The sequence below is a fragment of the Falco punctatus genome, assembly GCF_963210335.1.
Source record: "Falco punctatus genome assembly, contig: scaffold_87, whole genome shotgun sequence".
In the NCBI taxonomy this organism is placed as follows: domain Eukaryota; kingdom Metazoa; phylum Chordata; class Aves; order Falconiformes; family Falconidae; genus Falco; species Falco punctatus.
Genome location: NW_027660115.1, coordinates 1 through 20,824, shown reverse-complemented (window position 1 = coordinate 20,824; position 20,824 = coordinate 1). Strand labels below are relative to the sequence as shown.

The window sequence follows — 20,824 nt, the reverse complement described above, 5'->3', positions numbered from 1 at the left end:
TCCTTGGCGCCACCCTTGGCGCCATCCGTCTCCCACTCCCCTGTGCTCTGTAAACATGCCTCATCACGTTAAGTGTTGTCTAGACAAGCTCGAGCACATTCCCCTCAGCTGACCGATTTCCATGCATGGTCCTAGTTTCCAGCCCGCTCCTGCATCTCCCCCTTCCTGTCGCACAAAAGAACCTTTGAAAGCCAACGAGTAAAAACAAGGCATAAGTAATAGAACAAATAAAAAACCGACTAAGACATATTGTCAATGTCAAAATAACCCACTGTCTTTGTTCCGTACAATTTTACAGTTGCCCCTTGTTGTTTTTGAACAGCTAGTACCAGGTTTGCCATGTTCTGCAGGGCCCTTGCAAACATGACAGCGACCAAGGTAATAGCAAACAAACAATACTGCCAATTGAGTGAATGGATGCCAAAAAAGGCTGAAATTTTCTCAGATTTTGATACCATGTTGCTGCAATGGGGCGCCTAAAATCCACGCAGCACATGCCATCAAAATCCTCACAGCCGCGTCCTTGAGGCAACAACAAAAAGCAGTGGCAATTTTGACTCACATTCTCAACTGCCTACCAAACAAGGTGATTTAACTCTTTAATGCTTTCCCTGCTATTATTCTGGATAAGAGAAGAACCGCTGCAGCACGTTCCCATCATAGCCTCCCTACTACATTAGCACCTACAGAAAGACAGTGATCAACATTCAAAGTGTGAACAACATCATCTTCTTTTGGATTAACATTACACGTAGGTGGAAGGGCACGCCAAACGAGAACTGGTTCCGTCCGAAAGTTCGAAACATAGCGTGCCTTCTCTGAACATACCTCTGGGGTCATTCCCTTCATTCCCTCTTTTTTTATGCAAAGAGAGACACTTTAGCATAACAGGGAAGCCCCTGTTTACATCTCTGAGCCAGGACACAAACCGCAGCTGTGCGCGCCACCAGGCTCAGGGCAGAAACCACTCCTGTGGTTACATAACTATACATCTCTACAAGCGTGCAGACACCTATTAAACACTAAATAACCATGTTTCTCTTTCCTATTCTCCTTCATAACACCTAGTTGTTCTCTCATGATGAATCCTCCCTTCCCCTTATTGGTGTCAAGGGAATCCTTGTTCCATGTACACGTTCCGTGTACAATGAGTTGTCCCGTTCCCCTGCTCGGTCTGAGAGCGTTACCTTTCTTAAGTGGTTTGATCCAGGGTGATAGTGTTCGTTCTAGGTGCTGTAAAAAGCGAAATCTATATTCTATGTCCCGATTTTGGGTATCTAACATGAATGCAAAACAGTAATCCTCACACAGTTTTTATTTCGTTCTGTAGGGTCGGTATCGGTTGCCTGTGGTAAAGGTTCACGGAAAGGTCTTACATTCTTCGCTGGGATCCATCTAGGTCCTTTTTCTGTAGAGACACAAGCATAACCTTTTCCCCATGTAACAAGAGGATACGGTCCCATAATTTTACCTGTTTCTGGATCTCGGACCAATGCCGGGGCTTTAACCCGTGCCTCAAAGGAGGTATTTGCAGTGAAATGTCGAACTCTCGGCGGGTTGTTATCTATGAAAGAACAATTCAAAAAATTAAAAACATACAATGCTTTCTGTAACTGTTCCTCCGGCATAGCCATTCCCGTTCCCCCTTTTTGTTGTTGTAATAAACGTTTTAGAGACTGATGAGACCGTTCAATGAGAGATTGACCGGTGGGGGAAGGAGGAATGCCAGTAATATGAGTTATACCCCATAGGGCAAAAAAGGCTTTTACAGTTGTGGAAACAAAGACAGTTAATGGTCCAGCATAAGGGAATACCTAAAGTAGCAAAAGCACGCATTAAATGTCTACGACCATCTCGTGCCTTTTCTCCTGTGTGACAAGAGGCAAACAAGGCACCTGAAAATGTAGCAATGGAAGAGTGGATATATTTAAGGTTACCAAATTCAGAATCATGTGCGACATCCGTTTGCCATAATTGTAGGCTTTGTAATCCTCTAGGATTAACTCCTGTAGCAATTGATGGGAAAGAATGTTTTTGACAATCAGGACAGACAGCAATAATATTTGATGCTTGTTGAGAAGTAAGGTCAAACTGTCGCTTAAGAGCTCCAGCATTTCACTGAAAAAAAAAAAAAAAAAAAAAAAAAAGAGTGACTTAGTTTAGCTTGTGCAATCCGGTCTGGCAGCACTTGAACTGGTAACGTCAATAGGTCCATCAGCTCGTCGATTGCCTTCTGCAAGAAAACCAGGTAGTGATGTATGAGACCTAATATGCATAACAAAATAAGGCGCAGATCGAGAGTCCAAAAGGAAAATAAGTTCCTGTAACAGGGTAAAAAGTTGGGAATGCGAAACACTCCGCAGCACAGAAGCTTCAGCTCGTGTAACAATACCTGCAACATAAGCAGAATCAGTAACAAGGTTGAGGGGTACGTTCCGTTTTTGGAAAACACAAACAACTGCATTCAGTTCTACTATTTGAGGTGAACCGGAGACTGTCTCTATGTCCGAATGCCATTGTCTCCGTTGATCATCCCACCACAGAAGAACAGATTTATGTGATTTGCCCGATCCACCTGTAAACACAGGAAGTGCCTGTAAGGGTTGTTCGCTGCTTCTGGGTTTTAACATCAGACGAAAATCAGTGTTAAACAGTTTGTGTGAAGGCGGATGGGAAGTTATTTGACCTGTATGGTTGGCAAGTGCCATAACAAAGGTGTCAGATTGCCGATAAAGCCATTTTATGTATACTGTTGTTATTGGTAGACAAATAGAGACAAAATCCTTCCCTGATAAGGTTAGCAGGTGTGATCTAGCTTTAATAATCAGAGAGGGAAACATTTCATGTTGTGTCAAAATAGGTTTTGTAGGCTGGTTAGTTAAAAAGATCCATTCAATAATCAACAGGGGGTCTGAGTTCTGAAGGTCCCGTTGAAATATCAGGGCATGAGGCTGTCGTACAGCGTTTAAAATTATCAATTAAAAAGACAGTTCAGGGGCCCATCGGTGGGCCTGTCGAGAACGATAGCTGAGGCAACCTTTTGTAAAGATGTATCTGCTTCAGAGTTAAGATTACGTGGAGAACAAGGATTAGTGTACCCTTTTAGTATGTCAAACAGAGGACCCAAGTCTGTATTAGAAATTCCCAATAATGGTCGAACCCAATTTATTGTTCCCAGTAATTTCTGTGCATCATGCAGGTTTCTTACATTGGTATTGATCTGCAACGGTTGAGGAATAATAGTTTGTGCTCTTATCCACCAGCCCAGATATTTCCAAGGGGAAAACTTTTGGACCTTTTCTGGTGCTATAGAGAGACCTGCCAAATTCACGGCATCTGTGACAAGGGCTACAGCTTTCTCCATGACTTCGTGATGTTGTGCTGCCACTAAAAGGTCATCCATGTAATGATACAATAACACAGTAGGCATAGCATTACGGACAGGACCGAGTATTTTTGCAACATACCATTGACACATTGTAGGGCTATTTTTCATACCTTGTGGCAGTCCAACCCACTGATATCTCTCCAACAGAGCTTGCATGTTGATGCTTGCAATGGAAAAGGCAAGTTTTAGGGCATCATCTAGATGCAATGTGATACTGAAAAAACAATCTTATATATAGATTATATGTAGATGACGAGAGCTTGTCATAGTAACTAGGAAACCGAAACACAACTAAGCTGTCGTAAGCCCAAGATACCCCTAAGGCCAACCTAAAGATGATTCTAGTAAACCTGACGGACCAGGCCCCACGAAAGCTAGGGCTCAAACTGGGATTAGATACCCCACTATGCCTAGCCCTAAATCCTGATGTACACCATACCAAAACACATCTGCCCGAGAATGACAAGCACAAACGCTTGAAACTCTAAGGACTTGGTGGTGCCCCAAACCCACCTAGAGGAGCCTGTTCTGTAAACGACACCCCACGCTACACCCTACCACTCCTCACCAGAAACAGCCTACATGCCGCCGTCGCCAGCTCACCCTAATTGAGAGACGCACAGTGAGCACAATAACCACCCCGTTAACACGACAGGTCAAGGTATAGCCCACGGAGTAGAATTAATGGGCTACATTTTCTAAGATAGAACACTTCAACGGAAGGAAGCATGAAATTGTTTCTGGAAGGCGGATTTAGCAGTAAAACAGGATAACATAAGCCTACTTTAAGTCGGCCCTGAGGCACATACACACCGCCCGTCACCCTCCTCACAAGCTACCAACCCCAAATAACTAATCCACCACTATAGCCAAAGATGAGTTAAGTCGTAACAAGGGAAGTGTACCGGAAGGTGTACTTAGTATACCGGGGCGTAGCTATAAGACTAAAGCACTCCGCTTACACCTGAAAGATGTCTGTCACCAACCAGATCGCCCTGAGCCTCCTCTAGCCCAACCACAACGCCCAAAAAATTAAAAATTCACCCCTCCATCACTAAACTAAAACATTTTCTTACCTTAGTGTAGGTGATAGAAAAGGCCCACTGGTGCAATAGAGCTCTGTACCGCAAGGGATAGGTGAAATAAAAGTGAAACCTCAAGCAATAAACAGCAAAGATACGCCCTTTTACCTTCTGCATCGTGGTTTCGCAAGAACAACCAAGCAAAGTGAACTTAAGCTTGCCCCCACAAAACCCATGCGAGCTACTTATAAGCCGCTGCCCCTGAGCGAACCCGTCTGTTGCGAAAGAGTGGGATGACTTGCCAGTAGAGGTGAAAAGCCAGCCGAGCTGGGTGATAGCTGGTTACCTGTGAAGCGAATCTAAGTTCACCCTTAGCCTCTCCCCTAGGGACTCCCAACAGCCCAAAGTGAAGTGAGCTAAGAGCCATTTAAAGGGGGTACAGCTCCTTTAAGAAAGAATACAGCCTTCTCTAGTGGATAACTCAAAAACTTTTTCAAAATTGTAGGCCTTCAAGCAGCCACCAACAAGGAATGTGTCAAAGCTCCATGTAAAAAATACAAAACCAACACGAGTCCCTTCAAAACTAGCAGGTCAATCTACCAACCATAGAAGAGCTAATGCTAAAATGAGTAACTAGGTAATCTACTACCTCTCAAGCACAAACTTAATACCAAATACCATTAACAGAAAAATTAATGTCCCAACTACAACAAGATCAAACATTCTAGCAGGCTGTTAACCCAACCCAGGTGCACCCACTAGAAAGATTAGAATCTGTAAAAGGAACTCGGCAAACACAAGGCCCGACTGTTTACCAAAAACATAGCCTCCAGCCTGACAAGTATCAGAGGTGATGCCTGCCCAGTGACACTACATTCAACAGCCGCAGTATCCTAACCGTGCAAAGGTAGCGCAACCAATTGTCCCATAAATTGAGACCTGTATGAATGGCTAAACGAGGTCTTAACTGTCTCTTACAGATAATCAGTGAAATTTATCTTCCTGTGCAAAAGCAGGAATAAAACCATAAGACAAGAAGACCCCGTGGAACTTAAAAATCAATGGCCACCACGCACCAAACCTAAACCTATCAGGCACACTACGCCCACAACACTGGCCTATAATTTTTCGGTTGGGGCAACCTTGGAGTAAAACACACCCTCCAAAAATAAGACCACCTATCTTAACCAAGAACCACCCATCAACGTGCAAACAGCAACCAGACCCAATACGGTTGAACAATGGACCAAGCTACCCCAGGGATAACAGTGCAATCTCTCCCAAGAGCCCCCATTGACGGAGAGGTTTATGACCTCGATGTTGGATCAGGACATCCCAATGGTGCAGCCGCTATTAAGGCTTCGTTTGTTCAACGATTAACAGTCCTACATGATCTGAGTTCAGACCGGAGTAATCCAGGTCGGTTTCTATCTATGACAAACCCTTCCCAGTACGAAAGGACCGGAAAGGTGGGGCCAATACTTCCAGGCATGCCCCCTCTCCCCAAGCAATGACCTCAACTAAATTGCTCAAGGGACTACCTACCTCAAACCCCTAAAAAAGGGTCGCTAGTGTAGCAAAGCCTGGCAAATGCAAAAGGCTTAAGCCCTTTAACTAGGGGTTCAAATCCTCTCCCTAGCTCCCCACAACTCAACCATGACCCAACCAACACCTCTAATACACCTTATCATGTTTTCAGCCTATGCTCTTCCAGTCCTAATCGCCGTAGCCTTCCTAACATTAGGAGAAGGAAAAATCCTAAGCTATATACAAGCCCAAAAGGGCCCAAACATTGTCGGCCCCTTTGGACTTCTACAGCCCGTAGCAGACAGCGTAAAACTATTTACCAAAGAACCCATCCGACCATCAACCTCCTCCCCCCTGCTCTTCACCCTGACCCCAGTACTAGCCCTCCCTCTTGCAATCTCCATCTGAACTCCCCTCCCCCTGCCCCTCTCCCTCACAGACTTGAATTTAGGCCTACTATTCCTTTTAGCCATATCAAGCTTAGCAGTATATTCAATCTTGTGATCAGGCTGAGCTTCAAACTCGAAATACGCCCTGATCGGCGCCCTCCGAGCAGTCGCACAGACCATCTCATATGAAGTGACACTGGCCATCCTCCTCCTCTCCGTAATCATACTAAGCAGAAACTACACCCTAAACACCCTTGCTACCACCCAAGAGCCCTTATACCTCATCTTCTCCACCTGACCTCTCACAATAATATGATACACTTCTACCCTTGCCAAAACCAACCGCGCCCCATTCCATCTGACAGAGGGAGAATCCGAACTGGTTTCAGGCTTCTATGTAGAAAACGCCGCAGGCCCATTCGCCTTATTCTTCCTAGCTGAGTACGCAAACATTATACTAATAAACGCACTCACCACCATTCTATTCATCAACCCCAGCTCCTTAGGCCTCCCCTTAGAACTATTCCCAATAATCCTCGCCACAAAAACCCTCCTCCTCTCCTCTGGCTTCCTCTGAGTCCGCGCCTCATACCCATGATTTTGTTATGACCAACTCATACACCTTCTCTGAAAAAACTTCCTACCACTAACATTAGCCCTATGTCTCTGACACACTAGCATAGCAGTCTGCTACGCAGGTCTCCCCCCCGCTTAAAAACACACCCACATAAGGAAAGGTGCCTGAATGTCTAAGGGTCACTATGATAAAGTGAACACAGAGGTCTACCAACCCTCTCATTTCCTTGCAAAACCTTAGGAAGACAGGAATTGAACCTGCACAGAAGAGATCAAAGCCCTCCATACTCCCCTTATATTACTTCCTAGTAGGGTCAGCTAAACAAAAGCTATCGGGCCCATACCCCGGAAATGATGGTTTAACCCCTTCCTCTACTAAATGAGCCCCCTCACAAAACTAACATTCTCCTTAAGCCTTCTACTAGGAACAACCACCACAATTGCAAGCAACCACTGAATACTAGCCTGGACTGGACTAGAAATCAACACCCTTGCCATTATCCCCTTCATTTCAAAATCACACCACCCTCGAGCTATTGAAGCTGCAACCAAATACTTTCTCATCCAAGCAACTGCCTCCACATTAATCCTCTTCTCAAGCACAATCAACGCACAATTCACCAGACAATGAGACATTACCTGACTAACCCACCCAACAGCCTCCCTACTACTAACTACAGCAGTCGCAATAAAACTAGGCCTAGTACCCTTTCACTTCTGATTTCCAGAGGTCATACAAGGCTCACCTATAACCACTGCCCTACTCCTCTCTACATTAATACAACTCCCCCCCATCACTATTCTTTTCTTAACTGCCCGCTCACTGAACCCACTCCTACTGACAACCATGGCCATTGCATCCGCAGCCATCGGAGGGTGAATAGGACTTAACCAAACAAATCCGAAAAGTCCTAGCTTTCTCATCAATCGCCCACCTAGGCTGAATAACCATCATCCTCATATACAACCCCAAGCTAACAATAACAACCTTCTACCTATACTCCATAATAACCGCCTCCATTTTCTTAGCCCTCAACACAACCAACTCAAAACTATCCACAATAATAACCTCCTGAACAATAATACCATCACTAAACACATCCTTGATGCTAGCACTACTATCCCTAGCCGGCCTACCCCCACTCACTGGCTTTTCACCAAAATGACTCATTATCCAGGAACTAACCAAGCAAGAGAGATCAACCGCAGCCATAATTATTTCAGTACTCTCCCTACTAGGTTTATTTTTCTACCTACAACTTGCATATTGCTCCACAATCACACTCCCACCAAACAGTACAAACTTCATAAAACAATGATATAATAACAAATCCACAGGCACACCAATTGCTACCTTAATTTCCCTGTCAGTCCTCCTTCTCCCCCTTTCTCCCGCGATCTTGACCATTACCTAAGAAACTTAGGATAACCTGCCTACCAAACTGAAGGCCTTCAAAGCCTTAAATAAGAGTTAAATCCTCTTAGTTTCTGCCCACACCACTAAAGCCTGCAGGATACTAAATCTGCACCATCTAAATGCAACTCAGATACTCTAATTAAGCTAGGGCCTCCGCGATAAGCCTAGACAGACGGCCTCGATCCCATAAACTTCTAATTAATAGCTAGACGCTCAAACCAACAAGCTTCTGTCTACCAGACTCCGGCACACTCTCAGTGTACATCAATGAGTTTGCAACTCAACATGAACTTCACCACAGAGTCGATAAGAAGAGGATTTAAACCTCTGTAAAAAGGACTACAGCCTAACGCCTAAACACTCAGCCATCTTACCCATGACCTTCATCAACCGATGACTATTTTCAACAAACCACAAAGACATTGGCACCCTATACCTACTCTTCGGAGCACAGGCAGGCATATCTGGTACCGCCCTCAGCCTCCTTATTCGAGCAGAACTTGGCCAACCAGGAACTCTCCTAGGAGACAACCAAATCTACAATGTCATCATCACCGCCCATGCCTTTGTAATAATCTTCTTCATAGTTATACCCATTATAATCGAAGGGTTTGGAAACTGACTAGTCCCCCTTATAATTGGAGCCCCAGACATAGCATTCCCCCGCATAAACAACTTAAGTTTCTGACTACTACCTCCGTCCTTCCTACTGCTCCTAGCGTCCTCCACAGTAGAAGCTGGAGTCGGAACAGGATGAACCATATACCCGCCCCTAGCAGGCAATCTAGCCCATGCTGGCACCTCAGTAGACCTAGCCATCTTCTTCCTACACCTCGCAGGTGTGTCTTCCATCTTAGGGGCCGTCAACTTTAACACAACAGCCAGTAACATAAACCCCCCTGCCTTATCGCAATATCAAACTCCCCTATTCGTATGATCCGTACTCATCACCGCCGTACTCCTACTGCTCTCACTTCCAGTCCTGGCCGCTGGCATCACCATACTACTGACCAACCGAAACCTAAACACTACATTCTTTGACCCCACTGGAGGAGGAGACCCCATTCTCTACCAGCACCTGTTCTGATTCTTTGGCCACCCAGAAGTTTACATCTTAATCCTTGCCGGCTTTGGAATCATCTCACACGTTGTAACGTATTATGCAGGAAAAAAAGAACCATTCGGCTATGTAGGAATAGTCTGAGCTATACTATCGATTGGATTCCTGGGCTTTATCTTATGAGCCCACCGCATATTAACTGTAGGAATAGACGTAGACACCCGAGCATACTTCATCACCGCCACTATAATCATCGCCATCCCAACTGGCATTAAGGTATTCAGCTGACTAGCCACACTACACGGACGCACCATCAAATGAGATCCACCAATACTGTGAGCCTTGGGGTTCATCTTCCTCTTCACACTTGCCAATGAGGTGTCAGTGGAATTGGTGGTCAACCTTGATTATTGCGTAATCCATCCCGTTGATCTAAAAAGAATTCTATTTTTAATATATATACATGTATGTATGTACAATATTATATATTATATTATATAGGGCCAGGTAGGACAGGCCACCGCTTCTGTCTCGTGCCCTAAGTAACTGCCTACTGCCAGTATTGGCACTGACTCACCAGCGGTCAGCTACAAGCACTTCTGCTATTAAGCAGAGCACAAGCATTCCTCTGCTTTGAGAGGAGAGCATTGTGCTCATGAAACATCAAAAAGACTTACTTATATGCCTCTCCAGCTATAACAAAGAGAATCCTTCCCTCTCTGCACCAAAAAAATTAATGCAGGCATGGTCATTTATAGTTAGCTCAAGTAAAATCAAGAACTCTTGTGTCAGCCACATGCAAAGGTTGGGGGGATCCTACACATCCCCTTTTCCCATTATTTTCCAGGACCTGTGAATTTTGAATTTGCAGTCCTGCACGCTAAGGATGGGCAGCTTACAGATGAGGAAACGTTCGGCGCCAGTGAGTTTTTCACCTTTGTCTTGGCTGAGGGTTGCATAAGATGTTGAGCTTCACTGCGAGTACAAACACTCACGGTCCTGACCCTCTTAGACTTCGTCTTGGGAGCCTTGAAGGCTTGTATACCAATCGAATCGTTACACTGAATAAACTGTTTCTTTTTTTTCTAGCGGGTGTTCCCAGAATGAAGCGGTGTGGAGCTGAAGGGGACTACGATTTCACGGTGACGGAGCCATTTGGACCGAGTCTTGAAGATCTCTTCGGCGTTTGTTCAAGGAAACTTAGTCTCGAGACAGTCCTCTGGCTCGCTGGCAAAACGGTAGGAAACTGCTTTGTTGATCTTGAAGGTGCAGTCTGTTGGAAAATAAAGATTCCTTGAGAGATCAGAACCACATACGTTGTTTCTCTGATTGAAAGGTGAACGGGCCTGTGTCGTTCAAGGAAAGACTCAACGTTGGTTTTGTTTCTCTGAAACACAAAGTGCCCCGTCTAAAGTGATTACAGAGTCTGAATTGATTTTTAAAAAGCAGAGACTTGTGCCGTTTGCAAACCGCCTGTCGCACTGCTCAAGGACAAAAGACGTTCACCCGAGAAAGTTTTTGGAAACGAATGTCAAATAGACGTGGGGAAAGAGCTGGAGAGGTTTATGTATTGTCTGTCGAATTACCTTCTCCTTAGTGCCCTTACATTTTACAATAAAAGGTTCCATTGCCTCTTTTATCGTTAAGACAATGTTGCTGGTGTTTCTATAAGGAAAAAAAAAGTGTATGCCTAGTGTCTCGAGTGATTCTTTTTTTTTTTTCTTTTTTTTTTTTTTCTCTTTTTCTCTAGACTGGTTGAATTGAATAGGTTCACTGGAAGAACTTGATCCAGCGAGATGTGAAGCCGGGCAACTTGCTAAGGGGCCGTGGGCAGAGTTCCCTTATCGATTCCATTCGTATAATAAGGGGTGCAGTCTGTTAGCTAGACTGGCTGCAGTACCCTATTTTTTTCGCCAAGCGGCAGCAGTAGCGCCGCCCTGCAGGGTAAGGGCAGCGCATGCGCAGGCCGGGCTTGAAGCCAAAGGGGCGGGGTTTGGGGCGGTGTCGCATGGTTATGACGCAATGCCGCTTTCTGCGCATGCGCAGGAGGGTTACTGGCATAACTAAGGACAGCGCATGCGCAGTGGCGGCTTGAAGCCAAAGGGGGCGGGGTCTCCGGCGGCGTCGCATGCGTATGACGCAATTCCGCTTCTGCGCGTGCGCGGAAACGGCTTGACCCCTAGGGGCGGGGCTTCGGCCTCGCACGTACGGGTTACGCAGACGGCCCCGGAAGTGGGGTTCATTTCCAGCCCGCGCGGCGCGCCGCCGCGCCCGTGGCGTTGCGGAGCCTTCGCCGGCAGCCTGGAAGACTTTCGGGCCGGGACGTGCGGCGGCGCGCTGGGTGAGCGCTCGGCCTGAGGGCGGGCGGGCGGGCGGGCGGGGGCCGGCGGGCAGCGGCCGAAGGGGGGGGGGGGGGGCGGGGGATGCGGCGGGCCGGCGCTCGGCCGCGGCGGGGAGCGCCTGGTGCCGGCGGCGGGCGGGCTGAGGCGGGCGGCCCGGCCCGGGACCGGCGGGGCTGCCGGCCGTTCTCGTCTCCCCGGCAGCGACGGTGGTCAGCGGTCTCCTCACGGTGCTGCCTATTCTGGGCTGGGTTTTTTGGGGTTTTTTTTGTCTCTCGGGGCTGCGCCGCTACCTCAGCGAGGAGGCGAGGAGCGGCGGCGGGGCGGCCCCGGTGCTCGCCGCTTGTGGCGGCCTGGCGGGGCCCGGGAGAGGGAGGGGTCGGCCCGCGGCGACCTGCCGCCCCCCCCCCCCCCCCCCGCCGCCTCTGGGCTGCCCGGGCAGCCGCCGCAGCTCTGCGCGGGGCTTTGTCTTTCCCCCAGCCGCCGGCCTGAGCCGCGGCAGCGGGCTGGGACTGGAAGCGCCCTGCAAGTCTGACGGGGGTATCGCTGCCGTGCATGTGGTCTGCCTGTCTACCGATCGTTCCTGCCTCTTGTTCTGCTGGGGTAATTCCTTTGGGTAACGCGTCGGGCTCCGAATGGAGTGCATCCTGACTTCCTCCTGACCCCTGCGAGACGTTACCGGTGTTTGCCTTCCTCGTGTTTCACAGGGCCTCGGCTGTCGCGTGCGGAGAAGCTGTCAGCCTTGTCAGAAGAGAGCGTGTAGCCAGCAAGCGCGTCGTGGTGCTTCGGGACCAAGCTGATGCCGCAGGCGTCCGTCTTTTGTTTGCGAAAAGGGATCGCGAGGAAACGTGCCGGTGTCGGAGGGGGAAGAGGTAGGAGGCAGCTTTCAACCACTTTTAGGCTTAACTCCTGTGTTCCTGAGAACGATTCTGGGCTTTGAGGGGTTTGCTTTTGGCTTTTTGCCTTAAGCGCATCCTCCGTCACCGCTGTCGGCATGCGCCGAGCCGCTGCTTAGGGAACGGCAGCGGTACAGGCTGTGTGCGTGCCGACCGTCCTCGAGGCTATAGCTGTATTCTACCCTAAAAAAAGCTTTCCGTAATACCGTGCTTCCGTTAGGACGCAATTTTCTTGAGTTCCCCCCCCACCTCAGGGTGATTTTCCCACACACCTGCAGGCAGCAGGACTAACGTCATCTCCTTTTGCCCGCTTGGGCTCGGACTAAAATCCCTTCCCTGGCTGTTCTTTAGCTTGTACAGCCTTTGAGCCTTCCCTCGGGCCTGGCTGATGGTCCTTTGCCGTTTCACCCCGTTCACAGCCAGCGTGAGTTTCGGTACCGACGATGTCAACGAATTTCAGCTGCACGACAAACCTGCTTTTTTGTCAATTAAAGTAAACTCAGCCTTTTAATTGCTTCCGAAGGGAACTACAGGAGATCCTGTCGGCGTGGTGGCCTAGCGTAAGCAATGATGGAAAGGCGCATCGGATGTGACCTCCGTGTCAGCTCGGTGTGCCTCAGACAGACTGCATTTGGCACTCCGTGGCGTGCTGCGCAGCTCCAGAAATTCATGGTAGGGGAAAAAAAATGGGCGAAAATGACAGTCACGTAGAAACACGAGTTGGGAAGAAATGCTATACGTGAGGGCTTTCCGTTGAGCGAGGCAGCTGATCTTGCTTGTGGATCTTTGGGGTACGAGCCTGATGCCGAGCAGCTCGTTTTTCGTTTGACGTGCCTGGAGTTGTTTTCAAAGGGATGGAAGGGAAGCTTATGAAATAGGATAGGTTACTGAGTCTTCCTAAAACGCTCACGACAGTTATGTATAAAGCCGAAGCGAAGGACGAGGGAATAAAGTTCTGTGCTTCCTAAGTAAATACGGTACGCTTAAAAGTGATCTCCGTGCAGGGTCCTGGTTGTTTCTGTTTTTAAAATCAAAAAGAAGTTTAAGAAGTCTCAGCGGTTAGTCGTGTGGGAAATAAATGGCTCTTCCGCAAAAAATTCCACGTCAGCAAGGCTCTTTGAACGATTCTTCTCGCGATCGATTCCGACTGCAGCCAGTTCATGCTTTAATGTCGAGGTGTATGCTTGCTCTCCTCTAAAGCAGTATTTCGTTTGCATTTCAGTCCTGTGGGTCATGACAAATTTGGGAAGAACCCGAAGGAAACTTTTCATCCTGGGACACAGAAGGTAGGAGGTGAGTTGGTTTGGGGGGGGGTGGGGGGTGAGTGGGTTTTTTTGTTTGTTTGTTTTGTTTCTGTTTGGTTTTTTTTTTGGTTCGTCGGTTGTGGCTTTTTATTCTTTTCTGGAAAAATAAGTCGTTACGTAGAAATGCTAGCGGTTTGTTTCTTTCTGTAGCAGGATAATAATGAGGAGTAGAGTTACAGGTAGAAAATCGGCTGTCTTTATCAGTTGAAGTGGCTACTTTGAAATTGAACAAATACAGGAGTACATTAACGGGGGGGTTTGCGCTGTGTCTTCGGTACCGGTGTGCTAAAGATGTTGTTTTGTTTACGGGATTTATTGGCTGTCGAAGAGCAAGAGGTAAATGTAAACTTTTCACTCCTAGCACTCACTCGGTGACGTATACCGACTTCGATATCAATTGCTTATTGCAGTGAAAAACTGCGGCGTTTCTGTGCAACGTCTGAGATCGAAAATCATTTCAGGCACTGGCATAACCTATCATACTAATAGATGACCAACTTTAGTAATGTCATCAAAAAATCGTAATCTGTGATGGAAAGCAAAGTACGAGGTATCTGCTACTTGAGCATGTAATGGAGCTGGCACGAAGCGTATGTTGCCGTGCGTAGGTCGTATACAAAAGATGTATATAACAGTCCTTAGAGGAAACCTTATTTGAGGTCTTTTGTTTGATTGTCTGTTTGTCCTGTAGTTTTTGGTTTTCTTTCTCCGGGACCTGTGAATTTTGAATTTGGAGTCCTGCATGCTAAGAATGGGCAGCTTACAGATGAGGAAACGTTCGGCGCCAGTGAGTTTTTCACCTTTGTCTTGGCTGAGGGTTGCATAAGATGTTGAGCTTCACTGCGAGTACAAACACTCACGGTCCTGACCCTCTTAGACTTCGTCTTGGGAGCCTTGAAGGCTTGTATACCAATCGAATCGTTACACTGAATAAACTGTTTCTTTTTTTTCTAGCGGGTGTTCCCAGAATGAAGCGGTGTGGAGCTGAAGGGGACTACGATTTCACGGTGACGGAGCCATTTGGACCGAGTCTTGAAGATCTCTTCGGCGTTTGTTCAAGGAAACTTAGTCTCGAGACAGTCCTCTTGCTCGCTGGCGAAACGGTAGGAAACTGCTTTGTTGATCTTGAAGGTGCAGTCTGTGGGAAAATAAAGATTCCTTGAGAGATTAGAACCACATACGTTGTTTCTCTGATTGAAAGGTGAACGGGCCTGTGTCGTTCAAGGAAAGACTCAACGTTGGTTTTGTTTCTCTGAAACACAAAGTGCCCCATCTAAAGTGACTACAGAGTCTGAATTGATTTTTAAAAAGCAGAGACTTGTGCCGTTTGCAAACCGCCTGTCGCACTGCTCAAGGACAAAAGACGTTCACCCGAGAAAGTTTTTGGAAACGAATGTCAAATAGACGTGGGGAAAGAGCTGGAGAGGTTTATGTATTGTCTGTCGAATTACCTTCTCCTTAGTGCCCTTACATTTTACAATAAAAGGTTCCATTGCCTCTTTTATCGTTAAGACGATGTTGCTGGTGTTTTTATAAGGAAAAAAAAAAAGTGTATGCCTAGTGTCTCGAGTGATTCTTTTTTTTTTTTTCTTTTTTTTTTTTCCTCTTTTTCTCTAGACTGGTCGAATTGAATATGTTCACTGGAAGAACTTGATCCAGCGAGATGTGAAGCCGGGCAACTTGCTAAGGGGCCGTGGGCAGAGTTCCCTTATCGATTCCATTCGTATAATAAAGGGTGCAGTCTGTTAGCTAGACTGGCTGCAGTACCCAAATTTTTTCGCCAGGCGGCAGCAGGAGGGCCGCCCTGCAGAGTAAGGGCAGCGCATCCGCAGACGGGGCTTGAAGCCAAAGGGGCGGGGTTTGGGGCGGTGTCGCATGGTTATGACGCAATGCCGCTTCTGGCAAAACTAAGGGCAGCGCATGCGTAAGAGTGGCTCGACTGCAACGACAGGGGTTCGCGTCACGCCGCCGGTAGAATCTTTCCCGCGCGGAGGACACGCATTCGAGCCCCGTGGTCTGGTACCAACTTTTGGTCGCCAGATGGCAGCAGCGCTCCACCAACCGTGCGGCTGCAGTACCCAAGTATTTTTCGCTAGATGGCAGCAGCGCTCCACCAATCCCGCTGCTGCAGTACCCACATTTTTTCGCTAGATGGCAGCAGCGCTCCACCAACAGGGCGGCTGCAGTACCCAATTATATTTCGCTAGATGGCAGCAGCGCTCCACAAACCGGGATGCTGCAGTACTCAAATATTTTTTCGCTAGATGGCAGCAGCGCTCCACAAACCGGGATGCTACAGTACGAATTTTTTTTCGCTAGATGGCAGCAGTGCTCCACCAACGGGTCCGGCTGCAGTACTCAAGTATTTTTCGCTAGATGGCAGCAGCGCTCCACCAACGGGGCCGGCTGCAGTACTCAAGTATTTTTCGCTAGATGGCAGCAGCGCTCCACCAACGGGGCCGGCTGCAGTACTCAAATATTTTTCGCTAGATGGCAGCAGCGCTCCACCAACGCGGCCGGCTGCAGTACCCAATTATATTTCGCTAGATGGCAGCAGCGCTCCACCAACGGGGCCGGCTGCAGTACCCAATTATATTTCCCTAGATGGCAGCAGCGCTACACAAACCGGGATGCTGCAGTACCAATTTTTTTTCGCTAGATGGCAGCAGCGCTCCACCAACGGGGCCGGCTGCAGTACCCAAATATATTTCGCTAGATGGTAGCAGTGCTCCACAAACCGGGATGCTGCAGTACCAATTTGTTTTCGCTAGATGGCAGCAGCGCTCCACCAACGGGGCCGGCTGCAGTACCCAATGTTTTTTCGCTAGATGGCAGCAGCGCTCCACCAACGGGGCCGGCTGCAGTACTCAAATATTTTTCGCTAGATGGCAGCAGCGCTCCACCAACGGGGCCGGCTGCAGTACCCAATGTTTTTTCGCTAGATGGCAGCAGCGCTCCACCAACGGGGCCGGCTGCAGTACTCAAATATTTTTCGCTAGATGGCAGCAGTGCCCCACGAACCCTGTGCTGAGCACTGGCCGGGCGAGCACTGGGCCGGGGTCTCAGCCCAGTTCACGCCACCGGACCCCGGGAGCGCTCGCTGCGGTGCGGGGTTCCCTGCGCTCCGCCCTTTGCCCACTCGCAGCCCGGGCACTCATACTTATTGCCTCCGTATGCAAAATCACCCACGGGGCTCAAGCTCTTAAATCCTTTCCGTGCGATGCACTCCGTTTTGCTACGGGGAACAGGGGCGCGTTTGCTCTGTTCGCATTTGGAAGCACCTTAGTAGCAGCGATTTTAAATACGTATTTTTTTAAATGGAAGAGGTCCTGCAGGGCTGCCCTTTCCGAGTAGGAAAAAGCGAACGGTGTGCACGTGTGGCTTAGGAAAAGCTCGCGCAAGTTTTCCCCTGCGCAGGTAAAGCCGTTACGAGCTGTCGCACGGTTTAACCTCGCGCTCGCGGCCGCTCCCTGTGAGGGGGAAGCCGTTACCGGAGTGAGGGGGCGCGGAGCACACGGCAGGGCTGGAAGGTGGGACAAGGGAGCGGGGTCTTCCCTCCGCCTCCTCCCCCTCTGCACCCTAACCCTCTGGGACTGGGGGTCTCAGGATCCCGCCCGTACTGGGGGAGGTGCTGAGGGTCCCACTGAGACTGGAGGGGGCTGAGGGTCCCACCAGTAAGGGGAGGGGGTGGCGGTTAAGGTCTGTCTGGAACTGGGGTGCTGAGTGTCTCACTGGGACTGGGGGGGGGGCTCAGGGTCCCACCAGTATGAGGGGTCTTTAGGGTCCCCCGGTAGTGGGGGGGGGGGTGGAGTCCTTCTGGGACTGGGGGGGGGGCTCAGGGTCCCACCGGTACCGGGCGGGGCTTAGGGGCCCTCCGGGACTGGAGTGCTGAGGGTCCCACCGGGACCGAGTCCCACAGGTGGGCTCGCGGGGCGTGGCCTGCAGCGAGGGGCGTGGCCGTTGCGCGGCCGCGCGGGGCCCAGGCTACGGCGTGGGGCGGGGCCGGTTGCTAAGCGACGACCGCGGCTGTGACGCGGCGGCGGTTTGACCCGGAAGCGCTGCCGGCGGCGGGCGGCTGACCCGGAAGTGCTGCGCGGGGCGGGGCTGCGGCGGATGATGGCGGCGGAGGAGCCTCAGCAGAAGCCGGAGCCGCTCGGCGGCGACGCGGACGGTACCGACGGGCCCCGGCCGAGCACCCCCCGCGGCCTCCCCCCGCGGCCTCCCCCCCGCGTCCCGGCTTCCCCTGGGGACCCCCCATCGGGACCCCCCGGCGCCCCGCGGGGGCCGCGCTGGGGCCCGGTGCCCCCACAGCCCCCGCCCGGCGTCCCCGAGACCCCCAGAGCCCCGCCGTAGCACCCCCAGGGTCTCCCCCGTAGCACCCCGGGACCCTCCCCCGACGCCCCGCGTAGCCCCCCCGCAGCACCCAGTGAAGTGGCCACGGGGGGCCCCTACGAAATCGGGGACACTTCTCCTGAACCCAAATATCCCCCCCCCCCCCCAAAGGCGTGAACTGCCTGGCCTACGATGAGGCCATCATGGCACAGCAGGACCGGATCCAGCAAGAGGTGAGAACCCCGCCAGCCCCCCGACGCTCTCGTGGGTGTCTCCACGTCGCTCCCCTCCCCCTGACGGTGACCCCCCGCCACGCTGACCCCCCTTCCCCACGGGGTGCAGATCGCAGTGCAGAACCCACTGGTGTCCGAGCGGCTGGAGCTGGCCGTGCTGTACAAGGAGTACGCCGAGGATGACCACATCTACCAGCAGAAGATCAAGGTGGGCACCAGTGAGGGACTGGGAGCGCCTCTGGCAAAACCAGTACAGGACTGGGAGTTGTAAAGGGCCTCGTGGCACCCGGGTTGCACCCCCCGACCCCCAACACCTGACTGTGTGCTGTGCCGCCCTCCCCAGGACCTGCTCCAGAAGTATTCCTATATCCGGAAGACGCGGCCAGATGGAAACTGCTTCTACCGAGCCTTTGGCTTCGCCCACCTGGAGGCTCTGCTGGAGGATGGCCAGGAGCTGCAGCGGTGCGAAGCCCCCAGGGACCCCCTCTGGGTGTCCCCTGTACACTGACGTGTCCCCCACCCGAGTCCCAAGGGTTCCTCCTTGCCCCGCCCCCCCCCCCCCCCCGCCTCAAATCACGCCTCTCCCCCACCAGATGTCTGGGTGCCCCCTGGGTCCCCCTTCCCTCCCCCAACACCTGGGTGTGCATCCCCTGCTGATGCCCGGGTCCCCATCCAGGTTCAAGGAGGTCTCGGCCCGCAGCAAGGAGGAGCTGGTGGCACAGGGGTTCACTGAATTCACCATTGAGGACTTCCACAACACGGTGGGAACATGGCAGGGAACACAGAGGGGGGCATGGTCCCTGTGGCCGCGTGTGTGACCCCATGAGGGCCCTTGTGACAGCACGTGTCCACGACAGCGTGTGTGCCCCTGTGGCCGTGCACGTCACGCCACCCGTGCCCCCCTGATACGTGTGTTCCTGGCAGTTCATGGAGCTGATCGAGCGGGTGGAGCGCCGCGTGCCACTGCCGGAGCTGCTGGCGGCCTTCAATGAGCCCAGCACCTCCGACTACCTGGTGGTCTACCTGCGCCTGCTGACCTCTGGCTGCCTCCAGCGCCACCGCCGCTTCTTCGAGCAGTTCCTGGAGGGCGGCCGCAGCATCAAGGAATTCTGCCAGCAGGTCAGGGCCTCGCACAGGCCTCGCGCTGCCCCAGCATGGGCCATGTGCCACCTTGCAGCACCCTCACGTGGCTTCATGTAGGGCAGGGGTCCTCAAACTACGGCCCGCATGCTGGATACGGCCCCCCAGGGTCCTCAGTCCGGCCCCTGGTATTTACAGAACCCCCCTGCCCCCCGCCGGGGGGTGGGGCGGGAAACCAAGCAGCCACAGATGACTCCCTGCCACTTCATCCGCGCGCTGGCCCCCTGTTTAAAAGGTTTGAGGACCCCTGATGTAGGGTATCACATGGGCTCGCGTGGGTCCCACGCAGCTTCACAGGGTCTCCTGCGGCTTTTGCGTGGTGTCTTGCGGCCTTGTGCAAACTACAGCAGTCTCAAACTGCTCTTGCACAAGTCTTGCATGGGTCTCGCGTCGCATCCCAGGGCCCCTGTCTGGCTTTGTGCAGCCTTGCGCAGCCTCGTGCTGCCTCCCGGCACGCTCACTCAGCTTCGCGTGGTCCTTACACGGTCTCTCACGTGGCGTTGTGCAGCTTTGCACACTCCTGCACGATCTCACCCTGCCCTTGCACGGCTTCTGACGGCCTTTGTGCAGCTTCACGCAGTCCCTGGCGGCCACTGCGCAGCCCCCCGGCAGGTTTGCACAGCCTCGTACGGCTTTGCACAACCTCCAGCCCCTCCAGCTTCGCACAGCGTCGCACGGCCTCCCAGGCGTCCGGGTGCACCCCCAAGCTCCCTGGCACAGTCCCCTGATGTCCCTTTTCCCCTCACAGGAGGTGGAACCCATGTGCAAGGAGAGTGACCACATCCACATCATTGCTCTCGCACGAGCCTTGCACGTCTCTATCCTGGTGGAATACATGGACCGGGGGGAGGGCGGCGCCACCAACCCCCACGTCTTCCCCGAGGGCTCCCAGCCCCGCGTCTGCCTGCTCTACCGCCCCGGCCACTACGACATCCTCTACAAGTGAGCTCGCGCCTCGCACGAGGCCTCACGCGAGGCTGGCGGTGCCTCGCCTGGGCCGAGTGCGGCTCCCGGCAGGCGCACGGGGGCTTTGCGCAGGGCCCGCCAGCGCCTCGCGTGACCTTGCGGGGCCTCATGCGTCCCTCGCACAGGCCCTGTGGGCCCTCGTGCAACCCTGGCACGAGTCCTCATGCGGCTTCGCACGTGCCCCCCTCCCTCCGCCCCCCCCCCCAATAAAGACGTGGCCCCACTCGCTGTGGTT

General features: G+C 51.5%; 1 protein-coding gene and 2 long non-coding RNA genes across 5 annotated transcripts; all 3 read left to right on the top strand.

The window, feature by feature from the left end:
* The first annotated feature begins 10,218 nt into the window (after positions 1 to 10,218).
* LOC308057988 lies at positions 10,219 to 11,264 on the top strand. Its single transcript, XR_013925580.1, has 2 exons — positions 10,219 to 10,301; positions 10,469 to 11,264. It is a non-coding gene; the product is annotated as an uncharacterized lncRNA (long non-coding RNA).
* Positions 11,265 to 11,579: 315 nt separating this feature from the next.
* Positions 11,580 to 15,739, top strand: LOC308057987. 3 transcript variants are annotated; one of them, XR_013925577.1, is made up of 6 exons: positions 11,580 to 11,720; positions 12,426 to 12,590; positions 13,138 to 13,286; positions 13,837 to 14,254; positions 14,610 to 14,705; positions 14,873 to 15,739. It is a non-coding gene; the product is annotated as an uncharacterized lncRNA (long non-coding RNA). The 3 variants fall into 3 exon arrangements; XR_013925578.1 differs by having other exon boundaries at positions 13,118 to 13,286; XR_013925579.1 differs by lacking the exons at positions 11,580 to 11,720; positions 12,426 to 12,590; positions 13,138 to 13,286 and having other exon boundaries at positions 13,293 to 14,254.
* Positions 15,740 to 17,907: 2,168 nt separating this feature from the next.
* OTUB1 (OTU deubiquitinase, ubiquitin aldehyde binding 1) lies at positions 17,908 to 20,790 on the top strand. The gene is made up of 7 exons (XM_080411988.1): positions 17,908 to 18,089; positions 18,422 to 18,483; positions 18,593 to 18,691; positions 18,827 to 18,945; positions 19,160 to 19,244; positions 19,408 to 19,602; positions 20,372 to 20,790. Exons 1-7 carry the CDS (start codon positions 18,032 to 18,034, stop codon positions 20,567 to 20,569), a joined length of 816 nt encoding a protein of 271 aa, XP_080268114.1. The 5' UTR covers positions 17,908 to 18,031; the 3' UTR covers positions 20,570 to 20,790.
* The last annotated feature ends 34 nt before the right edge of the window (positions 20,791 to 20,824 follow it).

Excerpts from the sequence above, each read along its gene's own strand:
- OTUB1 (XM_080411988.1), top strand. The coding sequence starts at position 18,032 with ATGATGGCGGCGGAGGAGCCTCAGCAGAAGCCGGAGCCGCTCGGCGGC. Across the intron at positions 19,245-19,407 it reads TTGAGGACTTCCACAACACG|TTCATGGAGCTGATCGAGCG; the intron begins GTGGGAACATGG and ends TGTTCCTGGCAG. Across the intron at positions 19,603-20,371 it reads TCAAGGAATTCTGCCAGCAG|GAGGTGGAACCCATGTGCAA; the intron begins GTCAGGGCCTCG and ends TTCCCCTCACAG.